General features: G+C 44.6%; 1 protein-coding gene across 2 annotated transcripts in view; it reads right to left on the bottom strand.

The window, feature by feature from the left end:
* LMBRD1 (LMBR1 domain containing 1) overlaps nucleotides 1-26,026 on the bottom strand; it is a 328,597-nt gene that overhangs the window by 9,448 nt on the left and 293,123 nt on the right. For both annotated transcript variants that reach the window (XM_078611635.1, XM_078611644.1), the window contains one exon: nucleotides 6,941-7,032. In XM_078611635.1, coding sequence (XP_078467761.1) covers nucleotides 6,941-7,032 — 92 coding nt within the window. The remainder of the gene's footprint in view (nucleotides 1-6,940; nucleotides 7,033-26,026) is intronic.

The following is a 26,026-nucleotide window of genomic DNA, read 5'->3' as shown; positions in this document are numbered from 1 at the left end:
CGCCGTGATGAGATTGGTTCTCTGTTTTTTGATAAGAAAAAAAGACTTAAGGGCAGACACCCTCGCTGTCTGTTCTAATGTTGCTGCTGCTGCACTGTGACACTGTCGCTGGGTGTATTATACAGCGCACACGGCTGTTAATTTCGAGGGAAAGAGAAATCCATGACAAGTAAGAGCTTACAGGACAGATGCATTGTAATGAGCAGAGCATATTCAAGGTGTGGGATTGCTCATCGTCACAAGGAAGTTGTACCATAATTGCAATCACATTCCTCGAGTAGGGATAAGTGAGGTTGTTTCTCTCCTGGCAAATCTTGCTCCGCCGTGAACAACCATTCACTTTGCATTTCGCATTCTGCGTTCATCATTATTTAAAGGTTGTGCCCCCTTGAATTTGGTGTTTTGCCGCCCAACCGAAATTCTCTGGGCTGAGTGCCATTGCCTGATTTCAATCAAAGTCATCAGTGTTAACATATGGGATTGGCTGGAGAGCCAAGATATAGAGGTCTCACATGGATGGCTTTATTATGCATCTGTGGCTTTGGTACCCAATTCCCCTTATTCCCGAGATGCCGTTTTGACAAAGTTCCGCGATTTCACAGTTTTTTTTAAACCTTAAAACCTGAGTTCATACGGCCCTAGACCGTGTAATTGTGTGTCTCTGCGTTAATGTATTCAGTGTGCATGAGGGAAGTGGCAGACACCTCTAGTGATGGACAGGAAGAATAACCTCCATGAGGGCAGGAAGTGACATCATAGCCATTGCATGTAATCGCGCAGTCATTTTTGTCAGGAGACATAAGAGCTGGAACGAATCGTTTTCATGGAATCAGGGTGAATTGCAGCCACTCGATATCAATGCAGTGCTTCTTGAGACGTTGCTTGCAATAAAAACCCATGGGAATTCAAAACGTTGTCAACCGTAAAAACAAACAAGTAAATCAGCGCTGCCCGCAATTGAAATACTGTGTCTCTGCGCAGCCACGGTTTCAATTGGCACCTTGCAACATATTTGATCCAAAGGACTTGGTGGCAGCCTAGACAAATCAACTTCAGGCCACAACGAATGTGATTCTAACTGATGCGTGGAGTCATCCACATTAATGATAAATTATGGGATAGAGAAGCAGGGTGCATAGCAAGGAAATTACAACATAAACGTACAAATGCAAATTTATGGTAAATTGGCAAATCCAACTGAAATCTGCTCAGATGTGTATTTCAGAAATGCCACTATGTTGTATGTATGTTAAACTTCGTTTGCACCGTACGCAGCCAACCGTGATAATTAATCGGAGGTGCGGGGGAAGGACAAATGTGGAATGTGCAACTTAATGTGAAATGATGAACTACAGTACATAAATGTAATTGTCCTGCATAGTTCAGAGCAGTATCTCCTTTGGAGATTAAAAAACACCTTGGCAATTACGGGTCAACAGCACAAATCAAACCAAGCCTTGTCAAATGTGTGCGGACAGCACCATATTACGTTAAAAGTAGCAGCAGATGGCAGCTTCCTCCGCTATGCCTCATTAGACATTATAATCCACTGGGACTCATATTTTGACACCGTGCTGTCTTAACCCGTTTAGCACAGTTTTTCAGACCCTCATTATGCACAATGCAGTGAAATGCGACATTTATACATGCAACTGTACGTCTCGAAATGTGTGTGCTTTTGCCGCATCGAGACACAATACGGATTACTCGTGACGCGCCAGACTACCGCTCCGTCACTCTATCCCGCCGTTCATTAAGTTCCACACTTAACGAGGAAGGACGCGAAAGTGGAAGGGTGAAAGGCAGCATGGTGTCACGGGTATCATCAAACAGCAAGCTCAAAGGCAATCTTTGGTATAAGGGACGGGGGTGGGGGGCGACGAACTAAAGGAACAACAATTAATCTATAACTACCAGTTCATAATTATTTAAGCATTATAATCGGCACATTGCAAAGAAAAGGCAGAAGGACAGTCCTCATTTGGACAATTTCTCATCGTAATCACCGTGAACTTGAATTTCTTTTGTCGAATGAGCATGTGCCATGTGCGATAACTTCAGTGCACGGGGGGGGGGGGGGGTGTACACTGTCACTCCACCAGATGTAAGTTTTGAAGTTGGCAAAAACCATCCCGAAAATCGAGCAACACTTTGGTATGCGAGCCTCGTTGGAAGGCTGATTGCACAGACGCCCTGCGAGACGTGTCACACAGAAATATATTTTCAAAATCAAGTCACAATGATGACTCAAACAAGCTCAGAGCAGTGCTCAACTCCATCGGTGGCTCTGAGCCAGTGGTGGAAACTCCACATTCATATGGTTGAGGCCAGTCTCTTCAAAGGACCACCACTGTTGACTTCCCACAACCCTAAACAAATATCGTGGCGAAATCGACCCATGAACGGGATTCGAACTCACGAGCTCGTGAGTTCCAATTTGACCACATCACCACCTGATAAAATGCTACACTTGCTAACAGTTGCTTTACCTTCATGAAGAGATTAACCTTAAAAAGGAAAACTAACAAAATGAAAACAATGCTTCTCATATAGTTTTAGAAAGGGTCTTCTATTAAATAAAACAAAGCATTTACCCTTTTCTTGTTTTTAAACTATGAACACACATACTAGTCGTGCACAATACCAAGATGACCACTAACAAAGGGCGAGAGAGAAGGCAGCTGGGAATGGGGGTGGTCATAAATTAGTTGAACTACATACACGTGCAGACACATGTACACACACACTGCCATGTTTATGACTTCAGTGCAGCCACATATAACCTGGCTCCAGCCGTGAACGTACGTGGTGGTGGTGGTGGTGGTGGGTGGTGGTGGTGGTGGGGTGGTAGTGATGGTGGGGTGGTGGTGGGGTGGTGGTGGTGGTGGGGTGGTGGTGGTGGTGGGGTGGTGGTGGGGTGGTGGTGGTGGTGGGGTGGTAGTGATGGTGGGGTGGTGGTGGGGTGGTGGTGGTGGGGTGGTGTTGATGGTGGGGTGGTGGTGGTGGGGTGGTAGTGGTGGTGGGGTGGTGGTGGTGGTGGGGTGGTGGTGGCGGGGTGGTGGTGGTGGTGGGGTGGTGGTGGTGGTGGTGTGGTGGTGGTGGGGTGGTGGTGGTGGGGTGGTAGTGGTGGTGGTGGGGTGGTAGTGGTGATGGGGTGGTGGTGATGGTGGGGTGGTGGTGGTGGGGTGGTGGTGGTGGTATGGTGGTGGTGGGGTAGTGGTGGTGGTGATGGTGGTGGGGTGGAGGGGGGGTGGTGGAGTGGTGGTGGTGGTGGGGTGGTGGTGGGGTGGTGGTGGTGGGGTGGTGGTGGGATGGTGGTGGTGGTAGTGGTGGGGTGGTGGTGGGGTGGTGGTGGTGGTGGGGTGGTGGTGGTGGGGTGGTGGTGGTGGGGTGGATTCCTTTCCAAAATGCAATTCACGTCAGTGCAAATTTCTTTAATTTGACGTTCTCGCCATCCCACAGGCATTTTAATGGCCGCACTGCCACATCATTAGGGCTCTGCGTGTACGTTTTACGACCCCCCACCCCCCGTGATAACTACGCCTCGTTTTTTGATATGTTACAATAGCATGCTTTCCGCCATGAATCCTCATGTTAATGAACTGTCATCTACACTACATCAACTTTAATTTTGTAGGGGTGTTAAAAAAGGCCCCATATATATCCAAAAACAAAACTTCATAGTTCTTCAGTCACGTATTACCAATGCTCGCAAGGCCCAACGCAGCAGAGCCTGAGTTTAGAAAAACGCTTCAAAAGGTTTGCTCAGTCGCATGAATCTCCCAGACATGACTTGAGAAATATCACAATAAACAGCAGCAGCTACGCCCTGAATTTGGTCTTGAAAAGCTCGAGACGGATCTTACTCTGCAAGAACACGTGCCGTTTCCTTCACGAATGCGATCGACCCTGCGGTCAGGTGACTCATATTCATTTACTGAGGTCTATACTTGACAAAGTAAAACAAAACATTTGATGATGTTTTTGTACTTTTTTTTTAGGTGAGCAAAATACTCATGGGGACGATGATTATATGAAAACTGTGAATCAGCAAGGATGAAATCATCGGCTTTTTTTCTTGGTATTTTTTCCCTCTTTATACTCCTTCCTGATGCATTTTACTCAAAATGGAATTAAAGTCTCCACAAGGGACTTACACTGAACGTCATCTGAATAACCCTTCAAGTGGCAATTAAAATGTTAAAACAGTGGACGCACTTTCCGCACACTCTGTGCTGAAAGAATGGCGATTGTGACATTTAAGTCAAGCCTATATTTTTTCATTCTCATTGCTTCATCATCAGAATGAATGCGATGATTTTTGCTGTTGCTTGTGGTCGTTGGTGACCGGGCTGAGAAAAATGTAGACAATGGAAGTTTTTTTTACGGATAGATTAGGAGCTGCGTATAATACGACGAGCGAGTAATAGGGTGGCGGATAAGAGGAATGTTACTTCATTTCTTAGTTTTAAATTTTATTTTAATTAAATGGCTATATCTCAAACTCCGGGATGCCGTCAGACATACACACAAACCAGAGGACCGACACTCGGGCGAACATCCTTTTTGCAGGGTGTGACAAAGCCAATCCAGCGTTGGGTCGGCGAGACTAATTGAAGGCACTCCAAGAAGTAGCCGTAATTTTTCCTGGGCCAATTCCACACACGTGTCATGCGGCGGCAGTGCTGCTGCTCATGGAAGGAGTTGAGCAAGGATATTCTTTAACTCACAGTGTGGCTCTCGTTTACCACAATTGGGGATAACAAGTCAAAGGGACTGCACGAGCAGCAGCGCGCGTCACTTTCACCATGAACGCTGCTTTGTGTAACAAGATAATTAGTTTAGAAGGCTGAAGTTTCAGGCAATAACCCTTCTTCAGAGCAGAGGGAGATAGGGAGGTACAAAGATTGACTATTGGAGTTGGATATTACACTGTACACATGATGGGAATATCACTGATAATATAATTAAATGCGGCAATAACGATTCATCAAACGTGTTTACCGTTTACATGAAGTCATTTTACTCTTTGTAACTCTGAACGTGAACGATTTATTGCTTATAAGTAAAATAATTTCTCACGGCAAGACCAAAAAACGAATATGTTTGCCAGAAAATTATCCTTTGAGGTAGCACACATGTGGAAGAGTTATTCCTACAACACCTTGCTGATGTCAAAGAGGATGTTGTGAGGCTGCATTGTGCGGCAAGTTTAAATATTTTTTGGGAGGGAAATGCCCTTTCACAAACAGGCTCTAATGACTGATTGAACGGTCGCCTTTAATGGGCGAAACGAAAACTGTTTTTTTTTAAATGACATTCGAATGCACTATAGCCATTTGCTGATCATTTTCACAAAGTGAGTAATAACAACGGATGCCTGGTTAATAAACACAAACTAAACTACCATTACTTTTCAAAGTGTTCACACTTAGGAAGTGTGGGCCTTTGGAAAAAAAGAAAAACCATCTCCAAAGAGGTTTTAAACGCAAGGCTCGGACGAAATCTGGCTTTCACATTGTGCCCTCAGCGGACCACATTTTGTTTTGCACAAGATGAGGATTCTCACGATCATTAACCTGGTGACATTGTCCATGCAATTTACTCAGTCCAAGACCCTAGAAGTATGTTTTGCCCTCGGGAAGGCAACAATGGACAACGTAATTAAGCCTTTAGGCTTGCGGCCCTTTGGCACATATTTTAAAATGTGTCGCAGCAAAAAAAACTGCCTGCAATGAAAATCGTGCTGAAATTGGAAAGATAACTACAGTATTGCTCTGGCTTCGGTTTCAACTTGCTAAGTCAGACGATTTTAAAACCCTTGGGTCACACTGCCACCGCACATTTTGCGGGAAAGCGTGCATGGAAATGCGCCCGGACACTTCAGTGTTTGATTCCAAATTGTATAAGTCTGGTTGCTACTTTGCAAATAAAATCAGCATCGCATGAAAACAACAACACGGCAGTGTGCCCACCTTTGAGCACGATTCTAAGATACTCAGTGACAATTCTGGTGTTCGGTTGATCTGCAGCAAGCAATATTTGCAAGGATTTTCATCATAACCACAGCGAGTACACGGCACATAATCATCATTGTCATCATCATTATCACTGCCCTACGCCTCATTGAAACCGTGACAATTACATTATATCCAGTCAATGTGTCATCGGCTTCAAAACAGAAATGGGAGCCCCTTCCCCTCACTATATCACTTCATCCCGGTTGCGCTTTTGCCGTCGTGTCATGCAATGACTACATTTCCACTTGGACATCTCCAGCTAGCAGTGAATCACCCCGTGTCAGAGAACGGCCCTTGAAGATGATCTCAGAACTCCTTCTGCAGTCATTTGAACAGGCATATATCCGTGTTGGGAGCACACCTTTGATTGCGCCTCCGATTAGCACGGCTGGCTACGTACGGTGCAAAAGAAGTTGAACGTACACATACACACACGCACACGTATATATGTTCAAGAAAAAAAGTGTCCATAACAAGGGAATTGAATGAAAATGTTTAAGTTTCACAACTGGAACTTTCAATTCAATGATGGTTTTTTTTCGTCTCGTCATTGGTGACTGGGCTAAGACCATCAACTTGCTGCACTCCAGAACCCTGGTTTGATCGCGGGCGACTTCCCAGGTTTGAACCCAGGATCTCAGCAGTGCTCGCTCAGCACTCGACTGGACTACCGGGGGCAACTTGGAGGAAAAATGGCTTCGAGCTAGTCGTGTAAATTCCAGAATTACAATGACAGGGAGCCAGTCTTTCCATAAGATGCTCAACACTGAATTGCCACAAAACGAGCCTCATTTTACCATCTCCAAATGGATGGTCAGCGGAGTTCACCTTGGACCTGGATTTGAGCTTTAATGACCACAAAAGCTCTCAGCTAAAATGGAACTTAAATTGCGTGCGAATTGCAAGTGGGAGACACTTACCACCATGAAGGCCCAGTTGCCGATGTAGTACACGGAGCTGAAGAACCAAAACTTGTGCAGGAACAGGTACATGCGTGTCACGGTGCAATCATCTGCAAAGCAGAAGAACCAGCAAACATCATCGTTAGCAGAGTGGTGTCCATCATTCACTCAATGGTGTCAGTTTATAAACCATGACGAACGCTTGATACCGCTGACGTTTGGAGTAGAAAGGGGCAGGAGAGCATTATGGGTGTAATTAGGAAGGGAAGGTTTTTGCTGGGTTAGGGTACATGTGTGTGTGGAGGATCGAGGAGAGTGGATTACTGAGACAGGCACTGGAGTGGCACCCAGATGCCAGCAACTAAAGTGGAAGACCTGAAAGGCAGTTGGTGGGAGACTCTACGAGCACACCTTGACATCTGGATGTGGACTGTGCATCAGTTTCTGGACCTTGCAGAATAATGGAAACAATGGCCTGACTTAATTGTTCATCTTCCACTTTGAATGTGACCTTGAATTTTCCTCTCTCTCGAGGTCAGGGGTCAGCAACAAAATAACAAGAACAGCCATTTTTCCGAATTTGGTAAAACCTCAATATTTAAAGAGCTGCAATGCACGCAAATATACGAGACGGACCTTAATAAACTCCTTTAAAATATATTTTTTAAAACAACTGTTTTATTAACAACTTTGTTTAACTCACGGTTGAGAAGTACGTCAATGATGCGGCGCCTGCTCCCACATCAACGCTTACTTCACTTAATTGATTACTTCTGTAACTCGTTCACAGAGAGTTTAGGGACCGCAGCGCTTTTTACCTACACAAATATATATAAATAATAAGGCGTCCATACAAAATGTAAATTGTTTTAAAGTTGCGAATTAATTGATTAATTGATGCCGATTTTCATACAGGCATGCATTGTCACCGGATCTGAGTATATGTGCAAAATTTGGAATTGATTGAACAAACAGGAAGTATTTTTTTTTATTTAAAGCTTTCGTGACTGCAGGGATTCATATTATTGGTTCTTTATTTAAAGTCACGTAGAAGATAAATAAGAAAAAGGCATTTTTATTATTTCCCCTCTACAATATTTTTATTATTTTATTATTTCCCTTCTACGTGACTTTACCGAAAGAACCAAGAAGAGGAATAAACCTGTTCGGCGAACAGAAGTATCATCCGCATGTACGAACAACTGAAGATCTTTGAAATGTTCACAATTAACATGCGGGCTATGCAAAAGCGATTGGATGGCAATACAATAACATCGGGGAGCTGGCAAGTTTAAATGTCTCCTATTTGTCACCTTGGTTGCAGTACAGGGAGCACGTAACTTGGGGGCAGGCTAATATGCGAGCATTTATAAAAATGCCCTTTCTTTTCGCCAAATGTTAAATGCAAAGTTCTTTCCATTTCGCAGCGGTTCCATTTACACAAACACCACACACCCTACTTCCACCCCGATGGCTACTTTGACAGAATTATACATTTTCACTTCACGTATCTTTTTTTTTGCAACAAAGCAACCGAATAGTATAGAACACTTTGCAATGTCCACAGTGGTGCTTTAAGTGAGTTTGCAATACCAGGCTCTAAAACAACTACGGGATGAGCTTAAAAATTAACCCGCAAAAACCAAGTTTTTCACTATAAATCCTTTATATGCGTGGCGGCTAGAGTCCTCTCGTCCTCTGGCGTGAGATGGCTGCCACCTATGGGTCAGATGATTGCCTGCCAGCATTAAGCAATTGGTAATTAAATATAAAAAAAAAATTCCTAAAAAGTGTAAAGTTATGGGAAAACATTTTCACGAAAATAAATTGTCACGCACAACGAGTCTGTGTGCAAAATGTCAGCTCGATTGGATCACGGGAAGTGGGTTAAAAAACGACCGAAAGATTTGCACGGTCGTAAGCGCGCAAGCAAGCAAGCAAGTGAACTTAATATAAAGGATTTAAAAAGAATCGGTAGCGCAATATTGCTGAGTGTTGCTGTGTTCAGTTTGCCAGCCAGACGGATGTGCAGGTTGTGATACGACTCACTTAGTGGGAGACCCGAGCAAGAAGGGAAATAAATAAAAATCCTTATTTGGTATTAGAGCCTTTGAAAACATGACACATTGGTAATAAGAGTGGATGTTGAAAGCTCAGAATCCGCTCTTAATCTTTAATGCTTTCGGACATTCAATACTATCCAATCTGGATGTATTAAGTGTCTAAATGAATGGCAGTTTTCAATTGAGAAGGCAGTTGTTGTTGCTGCTGCAGTGAAGAGTGCAAGATGCATGAACATCTTTAGTATGGGGGGGGGGGGAGCCAATGCAGAATATTGATATCTTGAAAGATTTTTTCCGAAGGGGTTTGAATATACAGTAGACTCAATTATCCGCGCTAATGACGGGGAGGACGGCCGCGGATAACTGAAAATTGCGGAAAATCCAAAAATATCGATTTCCCACAAAGCTCTATGCCAAAAACGACTAATATGGGTAAAATGAAAACTCACAAAATAAATGATCAGATAAATCACTCACAATGAAGCACAATTGACGACTTCGATTGTGACTCTTTCGGTTTAGAACAAATACTGACGATCGACCGATCGATGCGCGTGCTCAGGGATAACACTTTCCTGCTCCCGGTCAGAAGAATCGGCCCACTAAGTGGACATCAATCAATCAAACTCCACCCACTGTTGTAAAGATATGCAACTACTGTACTGCAGGGGCAGTCACGTGGATTTCAGATTAACCGGAGCACATATTTGTTCGGAATAAGCACGTGACTTGTTCTAAACATTTCCAAGAATACTCTTTGGGTCTTTCCATAAAGTCACGTAGATAGAAACATTTAAATTAATAAAATGTTCATTTATTATTTAAACTAATACAAATTTGTATTATTCTTTTTCTATCTATGTGACTTTACCGAAAGACCCAAAGAGTATGAATTCCTGCAGTCACGAAAGCTTTAAATAAATATTTCCAAGAATAACAATATATAACTGTTTTTCGATTACTAATTTGGGCTTCTGGGGAAATCTATGAGTTATTAATTCATGTCAAAATCCCAGTGTGCGTGGCTAATCTGCATAATACCACTTTGAGGAGATTGCCCCCTGCCATCGTGTGACGTTGAATTGTCACGACTTGCTTGAGGCTATACCATCAGCGTTGCCCCCATGGCTCGCTTGAGCCATGGAAACACTCCGAACTCGGACGTCTGGCTCGTCACATAACCTAACAACACTGCAACAATCAAGGTCCCCCCTTACTAAGCCAGCCTCTGTGCAGTCTTGAAATAACCGTACGATGAAAAACTAGGCACCGGGGTTTTAGAATTACAGAAATAATATAAACGAAACCCTGCTCTTCACACACGGCAGCAAGACCACCACAAAACAACGCAGCCATATGTGTCATATTGAGGTGACGGCAAAAATGTGGCCAACAAATAAAAAATGAATAGATGGGCTTCCTTGCATTTGAGAATATAATGTTTAATGGCTTTGGCAAAGTTGCGACTTTTTTGTCGTTGTAATACGTCAGTAGACATTGGCACAAGCGGGCAAAGAGACGTTTACTGCCATGACTTACACACAAGAGTGTGTCAAAGTCTCCAAGTGTCCCGTCCAGTGAGGGCTGGAATGCTGATGCATCTGACGATTATCGATTAATGTCGATTCTTAAACTCAAGATGCATGCATCAAATCACATGAGTAGGACATAATGTTTTGATTTGTACATGTTGTATATAATTAGTCTATATAGCCACTGCAATTAAAACAAACGATTGATTATTGAATTGATTTGTTGCAATGAATTGTGACCAATTCATCACATTTTATCAGGATAGACTTTGTGCGTGTAAGATTAGGACTTTTTAAAGTTAGGGTTTCGTCCACTTAAAAAATAAATAAACATTGCCCCGTTTAACATACTGTACATTGATTTCCATCCGAGTACTATTTTAAAGAAGCCAAAGTACATTCTATCCCCCAGCACTGCTGAAATAAAATATGAGGGTAAGGAGTACTATACAAACAAATCGGTAAAAGGTTTGAACAGCTGGACAAGATATTTGAAAGTGCCTGCGTCACGGTGTGCAGCCGAGCCCTGAGTTTATGCAGAAATTGACAACAAAAGTTCTAGTCGGATCCAGACTGTGAGAAAACGTTCATAAGCAAAGGTGCTAATATCGAACAACTCAATATATTACCTCTGTATTTTATACTAGATTTGCTTGTTCCATGACACGCCTGAGTCTCACCACTCACCTTACACCACTTACCAGAACATTGGCACTCACCAAACACTCACCAATCACCAGACATTGACACTCACCACTCGCCTGACAATCACCACCCACCGCTTGCCATGCACCACCACACACACCTCAGTCATGGCACCGATCAACATCGGGGAGAAATCAAATCAACGATTTACATTTCCCACCTCACATAGGCAGGTGCCCAACAAAACATTACATTTCCCAAGTCACATAAGTGCCCCTCCCATCGCTCGCCCACGCGCCTGAATCAAAGCGTGCCGACGGGTCTAACGTATGGCGGTAAATTCAGAATCAGAATCTTTATTAAGGCTGGAGGAATTCGATGGGCGATTAAGCTCTTTTTCACAGACGTCCAGTCAAATGTGGCTAATGGGGGAGGGTGGGGAGGGTGGGGGGGGGCAAGGGACTGGGGGGGGGGCAGTTGGGGTCAAGTGACCTTCAGTAATGATGGAACGACACTGGGAAGAGTTCTGATTGTGATGATGGGCAGAAGGAAAGCAGAAATTTTGTATAAAGACTGGTATTAGAATTTTCATATGTGTATGTACGTACGTGCGTATGCCGAACCACCGTACAGAGCCAACCATGCTAATACGAGGTGCGGGGGAAGGACAACAGGTCTATGAATATTTATCAGATGCAATCTTTGGGTAAAACTGTTCCCCCCCCATAGGAATGTCAACATTTCGCCACCGACTCATTGGCCACCAAATGTTTGAGTAAAATTGGACATGTGGACAGTATAAAAACAAATTCTTAGTCGGAAAATTGACCCGCGGAGCTCTGCTGAATGAGCTTCGTATCCATTTTTTTCTTGCATTTAAAAGCTTGGGGGGGAATAAAGAAAAAAAGATTGCTAATGTAGAACAACGGAAGCAAGCATACGACTTGGAATATTGGCTCAGAGGGAAATCAAAAAGTTATCAGAGCGCACACAAACATAACAACGGCAGCATATGCCACAGACATATGTTGACCACCCGATGCACGGAGCAACGGCCTTCAGGGCGCATGTCGCTGCAAAGTCAATGCTGCAAAGAAACGGGTTCCTTTCTTGCTCTCACACGGCAGCGGCGTCATTTATTCGCCGCCCACAAGGATATTTAAAACCAACGTGGTTCCTTTGTCCTTGGGATCACCGCATTCGGCTGCGGATGCTCGGCGTATTGAGCGGCGACGGAAGCAACGGCGATGCGGTGAAGCTCGCGGGGGCGACATCAAAACCGATGCCAAAATGTATCCACCTCGGTTCGTGTCCACACGCACACACACACGAAACTAATGTAAACGTCTCCAGGCTCTAACGACAAAGAGGCGGTGTTCAAATCTCCACCGCTGAGCCAATGGTAAACATTTCAACACTCTATGTGTGTTGAACTTTTTTTCGCACCATAAGTATGCAGCCAACTGTACTAATCGGAGGAGCGGGGCGGTACAACAAACTAAACACATAAAAGCAGTTCCAAATAAATGAATTGACAATAGCAAATATCGAATTATTTACATTTCACCGCTCACTGCAAGGCACCCTATGGTATTTGAGGACGCGCTGTGCCTAGGTTCATTGTTTTTAGCCAATGCCTGCACATCCAGTGGGTGTTGCAATGCCGCATGTGCTGAACGGTAAGAATTGCTGTTGTGCCGGAGCTCTGAGCCAAGAACATCTCGGATCTTTGGTGTAAAGCCTCCTCTTTGCTATCCGGGGCACAAAAAAAAATTACATGTCTTGTGTGGCAGGATTAATGGTTTCTTTGTCGTGCGCCTTTTGGCGTCATCTGGTCCAACACCATGTGAGACTAGGCTCTAAGAAAAGCTGTCTCGGGTGTGGACCAATCAATTTCAAGAACAGTGCATACATTATCAGAGTTGTGTTTTTTGTTTGCATTCCGACCGCAGGTATTGTGGTCAATGCAAACAGGACTCCTTGTAAAAAAGGTGTCAGTTTGTTGCCAGATAAAAGGGTAAAAAAACAATTATCAGATTTAATGGTCTCTGTGCGCTCACCAATGAGTCCGTGAAAAATAAAAACAAATCGTTAATAAAAGTGGTAAAGAGTGCAATTTTGCTGCACCTGGTTAGCGTCCAATGTTTGGAGGTGGGCAAGCTTCTGGTGGAATCCTGCATCTTTTCAAAGCTCGCAGGGGGGGCTGCCAGGTTGGCCGTGAAACAGGCCATGAAACGGGCAGCAGTGAAGGGTGGGGGCGCTGGTTGAAGCCGGTTGGTCACCGCCTGCCGTGTGTGTGTTGATGCCTATTCTCCGGGTTCTACAAACGTCCGCCCACATGCACATATTTATCGGTCAAATACCCCAGGACTGAACCAACCTTGAAAGAGAATCTTCACACTTTGTGAGACTTTTTTCTGGGCAAATAAATGACATTGTTGAGCAGTGCTGTACGTTGATATACAACGCTTTAACAATGCCACCTAGTGAATGTGTAAATGAAATTTTTTGGAAAACCCAAGAGCTGTAATGCATCTTCCAGACCTGTTCTCCATGGATATAAGTGTGTCTGTTGCCTGTTGGGAGTTCTAAAATGTTCACTCTGTCTGCCTGGGTGATACTGTGAAGCCTAATTAACAAAGCTCTAAGGGCAATTAAATAAGTTTGTGATACAAATAGACATTTGTATCAAACAGGCTTTTTAAACCATGCATGTTAATAAGTGTTAAACAACATAATCAACCACTACATGAAACTGATACATGGATCATGAACGTTTGACGAGAAAATGTTCTTAAATACCAGACTTTCGTTTTTAGAAAGTTAATATTTTGTAAAATTACAAAAAATATTATAACAAAGCTATGCACCAACGCACACGGACATATGTTGACACAAATACAGTCGTATGTATGTAGAACTTATTTCGCACCGTACGAAGCCAACCGTGTTAATCGGACGTGTGGTATCTGGTCTGTACTGTCAAACAAAGAGAAAAATCCCCGTGTAGTCTTAATGGACTGCTGGGGCAAGTGCTGTTAGCAAGTAGCATCTATGAAGGGCGGCACGGCGCACTAAGGGGTGGATGGCAAACACCACGCCCGGCTGCCTTTGTCTCCTCAGTGGTGAAGTGGACACACCACACCAGGTACCCATTTAAGGCTGAGTCGACCGAAGGGAGGCCCAAGGTCAGTTCAGATAATTGTGAATGGTGTTGGCCGTGAGCGCGCTAACCACACTACATGTACGGCCGTAATTATAATATATATTGGGGGGGGGGACCCATCCCCCCCCCCAATATTCAAATATGCTCAAAATGTCCCCCCCAATATATTGCTATAAAATGGATTTCTGTTCATATGATTGTGGTTATGGTTGTACTTTATAAATCCCTAATCTCTGCCATCACATACAATGAAACAAGAAAAGGTAAAAAAGAAAAAAACAGAGCAATGGAATAAAATACACTATCAGACATAATTGTACATTTTTAATAAAAAGTCCATCCTATGTGTTAGTGATTTGTTTTTATTATTTTCGGCAGGAAATTCGTTTTCAAATTTAGATTTTTTTTTTCTGGGGGGGGGGACCCCCAAATGTTGACACCATGGCTACGGCCTTGACGTACTGTACCTCTGTCATGTGAATGGGAATCAAATATATTATAACTTAAATGCAGTACCTTCTCAAAATCTGTTCGCTGCTATACCCGTGCTAATACAGAGCTTTGTCACAATTTCATTTCTCTCAGTCCACCGCAAGCAGTACATTGTAACGACCAAACATTCAATCAGCAAAAAGGCTGGCAGGCCACACAAAATAACACATTGTGTCTGAACAACCCTCTCTTAATCTATATCAAAGGACATTGCTGCCACCATCCATCACATTAGGAAAGCTCCCGTTGCTTAAATGTCTAAGCAACAGTTTTATTTTACGCACCGAGACCACGCGCGCTGATGAACGGCGTACACCCTATGAGCGGGTTTTTCGTCAACCCGATTGGATTCTGTTGGAGCACTCCAACCTCATTTGCAGAGAAATGTCGTGCGGAAAGCCCACCCTCCTGTGTGAAATACACACCGCCAAGATAACACAGGCTTACCGCTTACTTTCAGAAAGTTTATCTTGATTACAGACCTCGGGCACATCCGTGGTGTGTGTGGGGGTGGGTCTATGTATATATCTGTTACACTCAGCCAAAATTAGCACCGCTATTGTGCAGCTCAACTAAACATCTGGCTCTGATCACAAGTAATAACACGCGATGTGACTCAGTGTCCTCTTGTGTTAAATTATACACAGTTACTGAGCAAGCACAAGAGAGGGATTTCATTTTTGAATATTAACCCAAATGCTGGACATGTATAGCCCCGTTGCCCATCCACTGGCCACTATGTGTGTGGTGGGGGTCATTTGGCCAAACTTTACCGCACGGGTCAGTGACGGCAGGAAGCACAGACGGAAGAGGGAGCACAGCCATTAGCACGTTAAAGACCCAGCGACGTTGTCGAAACATCATGGGCCATTGAGCGTCGGCATCATTGTACACATATGATGCATGAAAAGCAAATGACTTCGTTGGAAAAAGCCAATTACCAACATCGCCCCCTACTGGGAGGCTGATCCCAGCTTGCAGGCTGGTGCTGGGTTCAGCTTGTGCGCTGCGCAGGGACAGCTGCCAATGGGGGGGTCCCCTTGGCTATCCGGCAGCAGGGCATTGGAATGGTTGAGATGAAATGTGATGCAAGCGTTTTTTTAAGTTGCCGAGGCATATGAGCAACCTATTCATGCAAATCATTATCCTTAATTGCATGATCACATTACTTGCAATACAGCCCCTAGTTTGGGCAAAAAAATATGTTCAATCCTCTTTTATAATTAGATAATGAATAACCAAGGCCATTGGACAAAAGTAGAATAATTACACATCAATTTACAAAGTGAATTTTTTTTCTAATGGAGTCTATATGTAGAGATACATCTGATGAGGTACGATATTGAAAACATCTCAACTATTTGAGACAAATTCACCCCAAGGAAACAGAGGACAGCATTTCAAAAGATTAGGACGGTTTGGCTACGTACGGTGCAAAAGAAGTTCAACAAACATACCAATGAAAAAGGCCATAAGAAGCAGCCTAGCACCCTCAACTAGCCTCCAACTTATGGTGATGCTGGCAGCGAGCGGCAAATGCTGCTCCGCGCTATAACGGGCTCCGCGCTATAACGGGCTCCGCGCTATAACGGGCTCCGCGCTATAACGGGCTCCGCGCTATAACGGGCTCCGCGCTATAACGGGCTCCGCCCTATAACGGGCTCCGCCCTATAACGGGCTCCGCGCTATAACGGGCTCCGCCCTATAACGGGCTCCGTGCTATAACGGGCTCCGCCCTATAACGGGCTCCGTGCTATAACGGGCTCCGCCCTATAACGGGCTCCGCGCTATAACGGGCTCCGCCCTATAACGGACACCACGCTGGCCAATGAGCCTCAGGACCAGAAAGAAGTCGTGAGGAACCGACTGCTCTGATGCTGACCCATACCCCACATATCCCATAAACATGCCAAACATTACGGCAGACAACACATCACTCCCCAAAAATGTCCAATGTGAAGCACAGATAATTCGAATTTAGTATAATTTGATTGATTTCCAGTATTTTAAGAACATTGACATAGATTTACAAAAACACAAGTATTTTATCTCGGGGGGTTTGTTCGCCTGCTTTAATCCAAACAGACAGGTATGGCTTAGCTCACATTATTTGTATTTCTCAATTTCAACTTGTCATGCATACAAAGCAATTTCACCTTTGCCGAGTAATTATTGACTAGAATTGCAAATAGCTTTGGAAAATGTTGACGTTTAGCAGCCAGGTTTTAACGCGCATTATTTAACCTGCCATCTGTCATCAGCCTCATAAAAATAAACAATGAATCAATAAACACATAAAGCCACCACTAAATTTAATTAAAAAAAAGGCAGCAATAATGAGCATAGCGACGCAACAACCACGATATATGCTGTACATCAAACGGCGCAATTTGTAAATGTGCATATTCCAAGATTGTGTTTTCAGTTTTACTTCTCTAAATATTTCAAAGAAAGCAAATGGAATGAAGGAAAACTAAAATAATTCAGATAATTCCTTCACTACGTTAAGCATGTAAAACCCCAACTCTGCTAAAATGCAATTGATTTAAAGCGATTTTACATTTGGAACTTAAGATAGTTGTAGTTTTAAGATATTGTTGTAAAAGCCACCATTTTTCGCCATGTTTTTTTTATACTTTGATTTGTTATCCAATAACCGCAAATTATTCCATTTGCCAATGTGGCACAAATAGCTGACTCATGTTAATTTCTCCTTCATCACAGGAAAGCCGGCAAATACAAGCTTTGCTTTTCAGTGCACGGCTTCACTGAAGACACACTGATGTAAACCCTTCATCAGCTGCCACACAAAGTCACCAAAAGCAGCACACTCTCAACACTGAATCCCACATCAAGTCATACACTACAGCATCAATCCACCTGCGTTGAAATTTCACCGAAACATTTTCAACGTGGATTTGTGCGACCAGAGTGATTTTGTGAACGTGTTCGTAAATCAGCACAATATAGCATGATGCGATCACGATCCTAGTCCCGCCATTGAACAAGTGGCACATGATTTTTTTTCTTTGTCAAACACGTCAAAAGTGATACGGTATCAATCCACTTGCGTTGAAATTCAATAGAAAGAGATAAAGGTGCAGCCCTGCAATCGCTCCGCTCGCGCCACTGCTGACGGAAGGGCCTCCCCACTCGAGGAGATCTAGAGAGGCCCCTCCAGAGGGCCTTTGGCCTAGCTTTCCACGCTGGCCACATGTCGTGGAAGACAGTTTCAGTTTCATTTATGAGGATTTACCCTGTGAGCCATTCGGCTCTTGATTTGGGTGCAACCGCAACAAAACAATAAAATTACAAGATACACCTCAAATTCATTGTACACAAATCTAAACATCACATACATGAACAATGAAATCCTACAAAAAAAGCACCACCCGTCCATGCTGCGTACAAAAAGTGCAAAAAATTCCATTTCGATGTTTGATCCCAATAACAATCATAATACAATACAGATCAAAATTTTAAGTATGAATCTATACTAAATAAAAAAAATCGGGCCAAACCAAGCCCCTCTAAAACTTACTAAAACAATGCTAAATAAACGTAACAGGTTTCCCAACAAGACGTGGGGAGTAGCCACATTTCACCCAATCCCGTGAGAGGTGCTGATGGACCGCGGTGTAACCATGTGGGTTGCCGGGTGGAGAGAGGCGAGGGTCGCTTAGAAACACTGCTGCGTCGCGAGACCAAATCGAACCGACGACGTTTGGATTGCGAGTCCAAAGGACCAGCCGCGGCAGCATTCCGCATTGGATTGCGATACCACGAAAATAATCAATTCACTGTCATCTAATTCTTACCATCTCATGTGTACTGTTTATCTTGCTCCCACAGATTGCTCGCTCCATCAGTTCAAATCTAAAATTAGCAAATCATTTGGAAAATATTTGCATAAATCACAATTAGTCTCTACTTACACGCGCGATTAAATGCATTTGTGAGCATTACGATTCTATTTTAATCAATGAATCACTGCATTGTTAAATGGCTAATTGCGTCAAAATCATTGTTACAGCACCTGCTGTGACCTCTCATCATTCTGGAGACCTTACTTTTATCCTTTTGAAAGCCCTCCGCGAAAGCATTCTCATTCAAGTTAATACTGCTTTAATCTCAGTGCCTTTTCTTTCCTATAACGTACTCATATTCAACATCAAATAATGTTTAATTTCACGACATTTAGAAAATAAAACTAGAAGGTGGCAAATAGAATAAAACATGTTCGTAAAAAAATGGATCGTTAAATAATGACCAATTCTAGCGTTTAAAATTCAGTTCAGATAAATAAGTAAAACATATTTTGATACCTGCAAACACTATTGTGAACAAGTGCACACATTTAGTACAGAAACTCGAAGCAATTAGAGGGTTCCAAAGCTCTCTCTCTCTCTGCATCACGTTCCGTGACCTTAGCAGGAATTGCTCATTCTTAAGAAAAACGAAGGTTGACCAGTGGGGGCAGCGGGACACGGACGCAGAGAAATGCAAATCAAATTTTCGTGGGTGGGAAACGTGCTTGTAATCCAAAGCACTCGTATATCAGTTGTGATCAGGTGACGCTCGGCAGACAAAGCGTATACACGTACTACTCGTATTGCAAGACCTCGCTCGTTTATCAAATTAATATTTATTTTAAAAATTTGCTCGTCTTGCAAAACACTGGCAGACCAAGTTACTCGCAATCCAAGGTTTTACTGTATTCTTAAGCTTTACCTGAAATGCATTGCGCCAGTTTATTGACAAAAGCAAGTCAGCAGATAGGGCATGTTTTAATGGTTCATTGGCCCGTGCCTTAACTCTCTGAGGAGGACCCATCACAACAGCAGGCCTGGGCAACATAAGCTGGGAACCGATATAACTACGTGAAAATGCGAGGTAGCAAACCCCTCTCAACCCAGCCATCTGCCGCCTGCCAGCAAATGCCAACTTCTATCAGACAAAAAAACAACCTCCCGCAAAATATTTCTCTTGGAAGCAACTGTCGCTCGCACGCCCGTGGAACGCCCCCCCCTCCATCGGAGAGGAGAGCATTTCACCGTTCTCTGCCGCCCCCCGCTTGAACAAATATCAAGTGACACTAGCCACGGACCTGTGCAATGCGTTGTGTTAATGGAGTATACCGGCATAGTAGACAATCAACCGTTCAACTCCGACCGGCCACCATGCCCAGAGATGATACAAACTGTCGTGATTCGGGGGGGAGGGGGGTTTGGGGGGGGTAGCAATTGAAGGCAATTTGTCATGATTTGGGGTCGACAAAAATAAATTAATGAATATATTCTTTTTTGTCTCCATTTTAGTGGCTCATTTGCATTGTTACTTTTTTAACGTTTTGTTTGCACAGTTTTTGTTCACTGACGAACCTACATATAAAATAATATAAATTTGCAGACCGATTATAATTATTTTTTTTAGCAATTCTAACACAATAATTTGGGTGGTAGCGCATTTTCCACTTGTTGCAGAGGTTTATGGTTGGACCCTGGCAGGCTGCCCTGGTATATCTTCTTGTTCGTCCATAAAAGGTCGATGATGACCATGAGACGCTTCATTGGGATGAGTCTGGGGTACGGTAATAGCGCAGATGGCTGAAGAGGCTAATCTGAGCCCAGAACACTCTGTGGCACACTGGACATATGTTGGTAGCAGCCTGCCGGGGTACGCGTCTCTTGATACGGGCCTTGGGCTGTTGTCTCTTCACCATGGCATTTTTGGTCCTGCTGGTTTCAGAGGTGAAAGTGCCATCCCAGATGAGATTTTGCCAGGTCGGATGATCCTGAGCAAAGCTTTCCCATGACTTTTGATCTATATTAAAGCTCTTGAGGAAGGCCTTCAGGGTGTCTTTGAAGCGTTTCATCAGCCCACCTTGTGCTCGCTTCCCATTCTTCATCTCGCCAAAGAATATCTGCTTTGGGAGACAAGTGGCAGGCATCCTGGTTACATGGCTGGCCCATCTAAGCTGTGCTTTCGTAAAGTGTGTGGGAATGCTCAGCACTTAATTCTAGATTTGAAGCTTTCGTGACTGCAAGGATTCATATTCTTAGGATTTTTTGGTAAAGTCACGTAGATAAAAGATTGAAATTAAAATTAATAAAAGTAAAATTTAAATAAAATTAAAATCACGACGTTTCGGAGGAGCCAAGGTAGGCCCTGGATATTATTATTGTGAGGCTGAAGCACGCTGTTAGGAATGAGCCTTTGTTGTGTAGACTGGTTGAAAAGAGTTGTTAAGGTGAGGATAATGCTCAGCACGTCAACATGGCTGAGGACTTCGGTGTCTGGGATTCTGTCCTGCCACTTGATCCTCAGGAGCTTCCTAACACAGTTTAGGTTAAAGTGATTGAGATTCCTGGCACGGCGTTGGTATACTGTCAAAATTTCGCAGCCATACGTAAGAGTTGGTAGGATAACTGCCTGGTAAACCTTTAGCTTAGTGGCCAGCTTGATGCCTGTCCTTTCAAACACTGAATCTCGCAGACGGCCAAAGGCTGCACTAGCCTTGGCAATCCTGATGTTCATTTCATCATCAATGTGAACAGCACATGACAGAGTGATACCACTTTGTCATGTGCTGAACTTGTCCACAGCTGACAGCTTCTGACATGTCACATAGATGTTTGGGTCCACGTAAGGATTACGTAACTTCAGTCTTCTTTGTGCTGATTGTGAAGCCAAAGTTGGCGCAGGCAGCTGAGAGCTGGTCCACGAGGGTCTGCAGGTTGGCATGCGAGCCAGCAGCTTGTGCGCAGTCATTTGCAAACAAAAGGCTGCAAATAGTCACCTCCTCCACCTTTGTTTTGGCTTGCATCCTCCGCAGGTTGAACAGCCGCCCTGTAAAAGTGGTAGATGAAGCGGATCCACGTGTGGTAATTTGGGAAGGCATCTAGCAGCATGGCAGAGAACATTATGCTTAATTGGGTTGGTGCTCGAGCACAGGCTTGCTTCATTCCATTTGTGACTGAAAACTGTACAGAGGACTCTTGGTGATCTTGCACACTATCCTTCATGTCATCACGCAAATGCTGCACCATGGTGATACATTTGTTTGGGCATCCAAGCTTTGCTATGATCTTCCAGTGGCCCTCGTGGCTGACGGTGTCGAAATCCTTTCTCAGGTCGACAAAGGTGAGGTACACGGTCGGAGTTTTGCTCTTTGCATTTTTCTTGCAGTTGGTGGGCTGCAAAACACTATGTCAGTGGTTCCATGGTTTTTTTTCTGAAGCCACACTGGCTCTCGGGCAGCAGGCCTTGGTCTAGGTGTTCTGTTAGACGATTCAGGAGGATTCTTGCAAAGATTTTCCCACAACTGACAGCAAGGAAATGCCTCTGTGATTGCCACAGGCTTGGCGATTGCCCTTCCTCTTGCAGAGGTGGATAAACGAGACATCCTTGAACTCCTGAGGGACAGCTACTTGTCTCCATAATGACTGGAAGAGGTCAATTAGCTTCTCAACTAAACGAGGCTCTCCTGCCTTGTAGACTTCCGTAGGTATGGTGTCAGCTCCCGGAGCTTTTCCCGATGAGAGGAGACGGATGGCTTTTTGGATTTCCTCCAGAGTGGGTGGATCTGCAAGTGACAGGTTAATTTCAACTTGAGGCAGCCTATTGATCGTGTCTTCATTTATGGATGAAGGCTGATTGAAGACTGAGTTGAAGTGTTCGGCCCATCTGGCAAGGATTTTGTCTTTTTCTGTGAGCAGTGTTCTTCCATCTGCACTCAGGAGAGATGAGGTTCCTAAGGGTTGTGGGCCACAGACTGACTTGATTGCATCGTAGAAACGCTTTGTGCTGTTTCTGTCGGCGTATGCTTGTATCCCCTCTGCTTTCTGACTGAGCCAAGCATCCTGCATAGCTCTAAGCTGGAGCTGGACAGTCCTGCGGATGTTGAGAAATGCAGTTTCCTTGGAGTCTGAGCTGCTATCATTCAGGCAGGCTCTCTGCAGGCGATGTTTCTCATCATGGAGTGCCGGAATCTATGCATGATTTTTCGTCGGGCCAGTCTTGGTGTTTGTGTGTGGCAGCACCATCAGTGTCAAGCGTTGTCAATTGCAGAATATTTCTGAGAGCTGTCCAATCTGCTTCAGCATCTTCAAAGTCAAGGCTGAGGGACTCCAAGCAGTAATCTAGGGCTTCAGCAAAGTTCTGCTGGACGCTCTCCTGTTTCAGCCGGGAGATGTTGAGTCACTTAGAAGATTGTTTTGCCTTGCGGACGTCTGTGACGTTTGATCCGGATGTTGAGCTTGGAGATAATGAGTCTGTCATCTGTTCAGCATTCTGCACCGCACATGGCCTTTGTCACTTGGATGTCATGCCTGTCTCTCCTCCTGACAATGGCATAGTTAATCAAGTGCCAATGTTTTGACCGTGGGTGCATACATGTTGATTTATTGCGGTTTGGTAGTTTGAAGAAAGTGTTTGTGATCAGTAGGTCATGCACAGCACATGTCCTTAGTAGCAAGAGACCATTGCTGTTGCATTTTCCAACACCATGTGTACCTATTATCCCATTCCATGACTGATGGTCAGTTCCAAATCTGGCATTGAAGTCGCCGAGAATGATGGGTTTCTCTTTGCTGGGTATAGCAGCAATTGCAGTCTCCAGGTCAGCGTATAACTTATTGTTGACCACATCAGGGTTGGTCATGTTTGGTGCATAGGCAGTGATGATGGTGACCTGCTTCTTGCCTGGTAGATGGAGCTTCAGGGTCATCAAAAGGTCCTTTATACCCTTGGGTAAGCTTGAAACAGTTGGTTGATCAGGTTATATTTTACTGAAAAACCAACACCAGTGTTGCGGCTCTCCTCTTCTCCACGCCCACTCCAAAAGAAGATGTCACCGACTTCAACTTATGCAATCTGTCCCGTGCCAGCTAGCCGGGTCACACTTGGGGAGGGGGGTGGGCAATGTAAATTTTGTATCTGGCAAGTTCTCTGCCTACAAGAGCTGTTTGGTCCAGCTGTGTTCATAAGTGTGCGCACATCCCTAGCGCCAATATTAAGTGGTGTTACTTTGATGTTCTTTGTTTGACCTGATGACGGTTTCATGTCTTGCGCTCTGAATTGGATTTCAGTGAGAGAGAGTTGTGCAGCTTTGACCTCACTCTCTCGTACAAACTCGTCTGTATTCAGTGGCAAGACTATGTCTAGACGGCTGGAGATGATGCTGGATGCAGTGAATGGTTTGAGGAGGCCTTCTGATGGTATTTCCTCCATCGAGGGTTCCACAGACCCAACTCAAATACTGAGTTTTGCCGGGTTAGTAAAGTGGTGTTACTTTGATGTTCGGCGTTGGCAGCTGCTGGCAGTACCGACACGCCAGGTGCGAGATGGAAAGGTCCTGATGTGCGCCTACGGTAGCAACTCGGGTGTTCCCAGCAAAGACTGACTCAACACCCACCGCTGCTGCTGTTGGTGCTGCTGCTAGTGCTGCTGATGCTGCTGGTGCTGCTGATGCAGCTGCTGGTGCTGCTGGTTCTGTTGATGCAGCTGCTGGTGCTGTTAGTGGTGCTGCTGCTGCTGCTAGTACTACAGCTGCTAGTGCTGCTGGTGCAGCTGATGCAGCTGCTGGTGCTGTTGATGCAGCTGCTGCTGCTGGTGGTGCTGCTGCTGCTGGTGCTGCAGCTGCTGCTGGTGCTGCTGGTGCTGCTGATGCAGCTGCTGGTGCTGCTGCTGGTGCTGTTGCTGGTGCTGCTGTTGCTGCTGCTGCTGCTGCTGGTGCTGGCCTGCCTGCAGTCCATCCTGCATTTGACCAGGCTGGATTGTGTGAGGAGCTCACGGATCCTTGAAGGATCTGGACGGGGTCCTGTTATTGGGCACCACTGGCAGGCAGAGCTGCGTTGGCTGGGTCGTGTGGCCCGCATGCCTGGCCACTCCGTGCCTAGACGGATTTTGTTCGGACGGATGGAGGGGGCTGGATGGACACGGCGCGGGCTGGAGAGGAGATGGAGTGGTGTGGTACAAGAGGATGTGGAGCTGGGTGGGATCAGCCTCTGTGGAGGCTCGTGAAAGATGCTGCTGAGCAGTTGGAGGCAGCGCCGGGTGGCTTAAGCACAGCAAGTTGGCACAGGAGGGGGCACAGGTGGTGCATCGGCCACTCATCTCAGTCGACCCATGGCATCTGAGTCTGTCCCTTGACCTCCTGCCAGCGGGCGCACTTCACGTGGCCATAACATGCACATAGCCTGGCACAAGCGCCGTGGTGATGTCGTGGCCACTTAGTGGAGAATGGCGGTTGTTGTTGTTGCTGCTGCTGGTGCTGCTCATAGCCCTGCCATATACTGCGGGTGTGTCAATTATAAAATGTGCCGTCTACTTTACAGTGGATGTTAAAGATCCTACGATATTATTTTATCTGAGTAGATCGTTGTGTGCCAGCATCATGGTCCATTTTTTATTTATTTAAACACGGTATTGAATTGCGATTACACACAAGAATGTATTGCTATCTTATTCGCAGCCTAATGGCCAATTGCAGGTCGGTGTTGGGCCACACGCCTAATCTGCTGTCACTGAGGAGTGGCCTTTGAATGGTTGAGATGAGATGCGAGGTGCTTGAGTTGCTGAAGTTTTTAAACAGTCCCAAATAAGTGCAAAGATCTATTATTCACTATGATTTTATGAATGCACCAATTAACACATACCAATAAAATTCCACTGGAAACGATTACCGGCTCCTGGCTCTCAAAACCAATCATAGATTGTGAAAATGTTTACAGGTTAACATTTAAAATCCTAGTTGATCAGTGTATATTACCCGCTAATCTGCTCTGAATATGGATCATAGACGTGGACATGTTACGGAGCTACAGAAATTGTTATTATTATAATTAACAAATAAAATGAAAAAAGGTACGGAACGCATGACGTAGAAGATAAATGCAAGTCAGATATCGAAACTAAATTTTTTATTTGACCACATAAGGCCAATTGACTTGTAAGTCTCTTTTTCAGAAGCGACCTGCCCACAAATGATAGCTGAACGAAGTGACTTATCGCGTAGAAATCAATAGCAGACACATTTTATAAACGCACGCTTCTAAATGTGGAGGGTGAGAAAACCGGAGGACTGTTAAGAAAATTAAAAGGACTTGGGCAGGACACGTCACTGAAAGACACAAAGGCCGGTGGTAAAGACTACCGATGGAGGAGGCAGTAACGCAACCAGATACGAACACCCCGGGGATGGAGT

The sequence above is a fragment of the Lampetra planeri genome, chromosome 2 (genome assembly GCF_965212315.1).
Source record: "Lampetra planeri chromosome 2, kcLamPlan1.2.h2, whole genome shotgun sequence".
Lineage (NCBI taxonomy): Eukaryota > Metazoa > Chordata > Hyperoartia > Petromyzontiformes > Petromyzontidae > Lampetra > Lampetra planeri.
The sequence above is the reverse complement of the archived record's forward strand: the minus strand, read 5'-3'. Positions and strand labels throughout refer to the sequence as shown.